Source organism: Sinocyclocheilus rhinocerous, unplaced genomic scaffold (genome assembly GCF_001515625.1).
Source record: "Sinocyclocheilus rhinocerous isolate Xijiao unplaced genomic scaffold, SAMN03320098_v1.1 scaffold160, whole genome shotgun sequence".
NCBI lineage: Eukaryota > Metazoa > Chordata > Actinopteri > Cypriniformes > Cyprinidae > Sinocyclocheilus > Sinocyclocheilus rhinocerous.
Window position 1 is genome coordinate 206,556 of NW_015624563.1, and position 4,357 is coordinate 210,912.

At 38.8% G+C, this 4,357-nt stretch overlaps 1 protein-coding gene across 1 annotated transcript in view; it reads right to left on the reverse strand.

Annotated features, from left to right (window-relative positions):
- The window catches only part of LOC107742960 (protein LAP2-like), an 89,349-nt gene that overhangs the window by 28,734 nt on the left and 56,258 nt on the right, over positions 1-4,357 (reverse strand). Inside the window, exons 7-8 of the mRNA XM_016556053.1 lie at positions 1,289-1,352; positions 971-1,045 (exon numbers count right to left, since the gene is read on the reverse strand). Of these exons, the coding sequence (XP_016411539.1) occupies positions 971-1,045; positions 1,289-1,352 (139 nt within the window). The remainder of the gene's footprint in view (positions 1-970; positions 1,046-1,288; positions 1,353-4,357) is intronic.

A 4,357-nucleotide genomic window follows, 5' to 3' on the forward strand; every position in this document is an offset into this window, starting at 1 on the left:
GTGGTGCGTATTTTTTCCGCGCTCATGTTAACGGATTAAAGCGTTCACCCTGCACACGGTTGCTGTCCGGCAGTGCGTTCAGGTGCGGTGCGTTTGCAGCAGAGCAGAGATCGTTTCCGCACCGACTCTATTGCTGCGCTGCAAGCGCTGATTTAAAGTAACAGCACATTGTTTGCAGTAAATATGAACATGTCATGGATTGACACGAAAATGTAGTAATTACATCATAAATGCATTTTAGTTTTGTTTTGCCACTTGCTTGAGCAACATAATATATAAATCTATAAAAAAAATATAAAAAGCACAATAATGTGCTTATATTTATTGTGTTTAAACATGTCTGTGAAAGATTGTATTACTGTACTGTGTAAAAAAAAGAATTGCAATGCTGAAAAAGCATTTTCAGAGACAATGTTTGGATTTGAAATCAAAATAATGGATAAATGTTGTGTTTGTGGTAATCAGCCACGGATCAGTAGCAGACTCCTGTGTGAAAGCACAGTCTGTGCTGTTTCCCCTCTCACAAGAGTCACCTAAGAGGGGAATTCCCCCCATTTTCAAAAACGAAATTCAGGCCCTGAATAAATGTCTAAAAATCCTGATTGGAGCATCACTATAAATAGTTATAAATGATAAAAAAAAGGTTTTAAAAAGATCGGTATTGGTGATCGTATCGGCAGCTACTGCTTTCTGTGATCGGCGATCGGCCACAAAAATCCTGATCGGAGCACCCCTACATAGTAGAGTTGTACACTAAACATGAACATCAATTTAAGCTAAAATACTTACACAAAAATTAATTCTTTTAAGCATTATACACATTCAACTCATGTTTCACGAATGAGGTCAAATAAGCAATAAAAAATAATCTAAAAAAATAAAAACAACTTATTTGTCATGATGCACTTTTGCTTTTTTAAATGAAAAAAGAAAAGGGCAAGAAAGCACAAAGAATGAGTGCAAGACTCACCCCCGGTAAAAACGTCAGCTTATTTCCATCCATCCACAGCTCTCTGATTCCTGTAAGCTGCTCCAACACTTCAGGCTGGAGAGAAAGAAAGCAAAATTAAATTTCACATCCTCAGTGTGAGGAAATCTGCCACTACTTTCAATGAATAGCATTAGAGGAGAAAAATGCACATTAGGTGCAGTCTAACAGAGAAAGACTCAATGAGCGCATCTGCATTGACTGTCAAACATCTGACACCTGGCTGCATTGAGAGCTGGAAGGTGAACGCAGGATGCAGTAATGCATGAGACACCTGAAAGACAGGCAGGTGCTACTCACCACTTCAGTGAACTCATTACTGCCCAGATCCAGGCGCTCCAGCTGTGTGAGCTTATGCATGCTCCTGCAGACAACACACACACACAGACACAGTATTACTAACATTATTACCCATGGATTAAGCACATTTAAGCTTTGCACATAAACCTATCTGAGCACTCACTGGTCTTTGCAGGAAAACATCAGACAGACTGGTCACAACCACAACTTTTCTTTTTAAGACTGCGCACAAGTGACTCCCCAGGGCAAATAAACGGCCCACAAAGACATTTACTGAACAAGTAGTTACTGCTAATCCACATTTACTGGCAGTTTTAGAGCAATGTTAGACTTCAATCCTCAGTTTCACATAAAATCAGAGCCAGTATATAAACTGAGAATAATACATTCTCCAAGATCATGTTTATACTTAGAGGTCAAGCTATGGAGTTTAAAGATGTTCAGCAACCATAAATGAATAACAATTATATATATATATATATATATATATATATATATATACACACACACACACACACACACAGGCGTTCAAAAGTTTGGGATCAGTAAGATTTGTAATGTTTTTTAAAGAAGTCTCTTCTGCTCATTATGGCTGAATTTGTTTGATCAGAAATACAGAAAAAAACATAATATTGTGAAATATTATTGCGATTTGAAATCATCATTCATTTAAAATGTAATTTATTGCTGTGATCAAAGTTGAATTTTCAGCATCATTACTCCAGTCTTCAGTGTCACATGATCCTTCAGAAATCGTTCTAATATGCTGATTTAATATCAATATTGGAAAGAGTTCTTTGGAAACAATAAATAAATAAATAAATGCACTTACAATTAAGTTTATTGGACTTTTATTGCAAGCGAATATTTGTTAACTTGTCTTATTTTTAAGTTGACTACTATCAAAGATTTTATTGTCACCTTACTGAATGCTTACAAATCATTTTAAGTATCCAATTGGGCTTTTTTCACAGAATGCTGAAAATCTATGTGCATCTGCATCTTTTCAATCTTTATAACACTCTCTCCTGTTCCAATCTGCTCCTGCAATCTCAGTATCTGCGTCAAACATTGAACTAACATCATCTAGTCGGGTAAGGTGTGCTGCAGGGCAGGGTGTGCTTTAAACCGCTGCTGACATGGACCTGGACACAGATCAACAGCCTGTGGGCGTATCGCATCCATGGAAAAGCATGAAGTCGAAATGATATATGGCTCTGGGAATTGTATTAACAAATGGTTATAAACGGAAAGCAAACGCTGTTTTTTTATAGTGAATTTTGTATTGAAAGACACACTGATTGTTGGCTTAGAGGACTGTAAGTGGGATTCATTCATCCAGGGTTTGGAGGCAGGGCTGTGTGAAGCATGCAACCAGACAGCCAGCCAAAAAACTCACTGACCCCCAGAGTGCTGAGCAATCCACAGCTCATTAGAAACACAGACACACACATCATGAGAACAAACCACACAGTGAACATCTGAGAGGATTGCTGAAACGGCACAGGGCTAAATGTGAAATCAGAGTGATAAAGTTATCAGAGCACAGGGTAATAATGGTAAATGAGTAAGCGATGCATGTCTGTCTGCATTTGATTACAGAGGGGCGTATCGCATCCATGGAAAAGCATGAAGTCGAAATTATATATGGCTCTGGGAATTGTACTAACAAATGGTTATAAACGGAAGGCAAACTCTGTTTTTTTATAGTGAATTTTGTATTGAAAGACACACTGATTGTTGGCTTAGAGGACTGTAAGTGGGATTCATTCATCCAGGGTTTGGAGGCAGGGCTGTGTGAAGCATGCAACCAGACAGCCAGCCAAAAAACTCACTGACCCCCAGAGTGCTGAGCAATCCACAGCTCATTAGAAACACAGACACACACATCATGAGAACAAACCACACAGTGAACATCTGAGAGGATTGCTGAAACGGCACAGGGCTAAATGTGAAATCAGAGTGATAAAGTTATCAGAGCACAGGGTAATAATGGTAAATGAGTAAGCGATGCATGTCTGTCTGCATTTGATTACAGAGTGCAATCTTCCTGCTATACTTCTTGATCCAAAACAGTCCATGTATGTTTTTGAAGAAAATGTGAGTAGTTCAAACCTTAGATGTCATCATATAGTTGCTAGGGAGTTTTGATGTGTTTTGCATGGTTGTTAGTGTGTTTTATTGTTGCATGGGTCTTCTAGAAGGAAGCTCTCTGTCCCATATAAAAAAATTGCCTGCCCTCAAAGACTATGATATTTTGGTCTCTAGATATGGCTCAGATGTCTCCTTTAATGTAAAGTCTAAAGGTGTGGTCACTAGGATTGGGTACCGAACTCTGTACTTTTAAGGGTACCAACCGAATTGCGTCGGTACTACAGAGTACCTGATCCAAAACAGTCCATGTATGTTGCATGTGATATTTTTGAAGAAAATGTGAGTAGTTCAAACCTTAGATGTCATCATATAGTTGCTAGGGAGTTTTGATGTGTTTTGCATGGTTGTTAGTGTGTTTTATTGTTGCATGGGTCTTCTAGAAGGAAGCTCTCTGTCCCATATAAAAAAATTGCCTGCCCTCAAAGACTATGATATTTTGGTCTCTAGATATGGCTCAGATGTCTCCTTTAATGTAAAGTCTAAAGGTGTGGTCACTAGGATTGGGTACCGAACTCTGTACTTTTAAGGGTACCAACCGAATTGCGTCGGTACTACAGAGTACAAAGAGAGACCCTGTGACGTGATGTCACCCATGCAACTCGTTCAAACAACACACAGGGCAAGCCGAAATGTTGTGAAGTGTGGTTACATTTCTAGGGACATATGGTTTCTGCGAAAACGCGGACGGGATCACGGAGTCCATTTATAAAAACGTAATTTACTCTATAGCGTGAAATGCCACGGAATTCGTCAATTTTTGGACGAATAAATCAAAAGTAGCCACTGCCACTTAATTCGAATCGCGATATGAACTAGTGTCTGTGAATATTAAAATGCAAAAAGACGGTTTAAATATGAATCCTGCATGTTCCGCTTGCCTCTGTATGTATGAATGGCGGAAACGCGGTTTTGTTT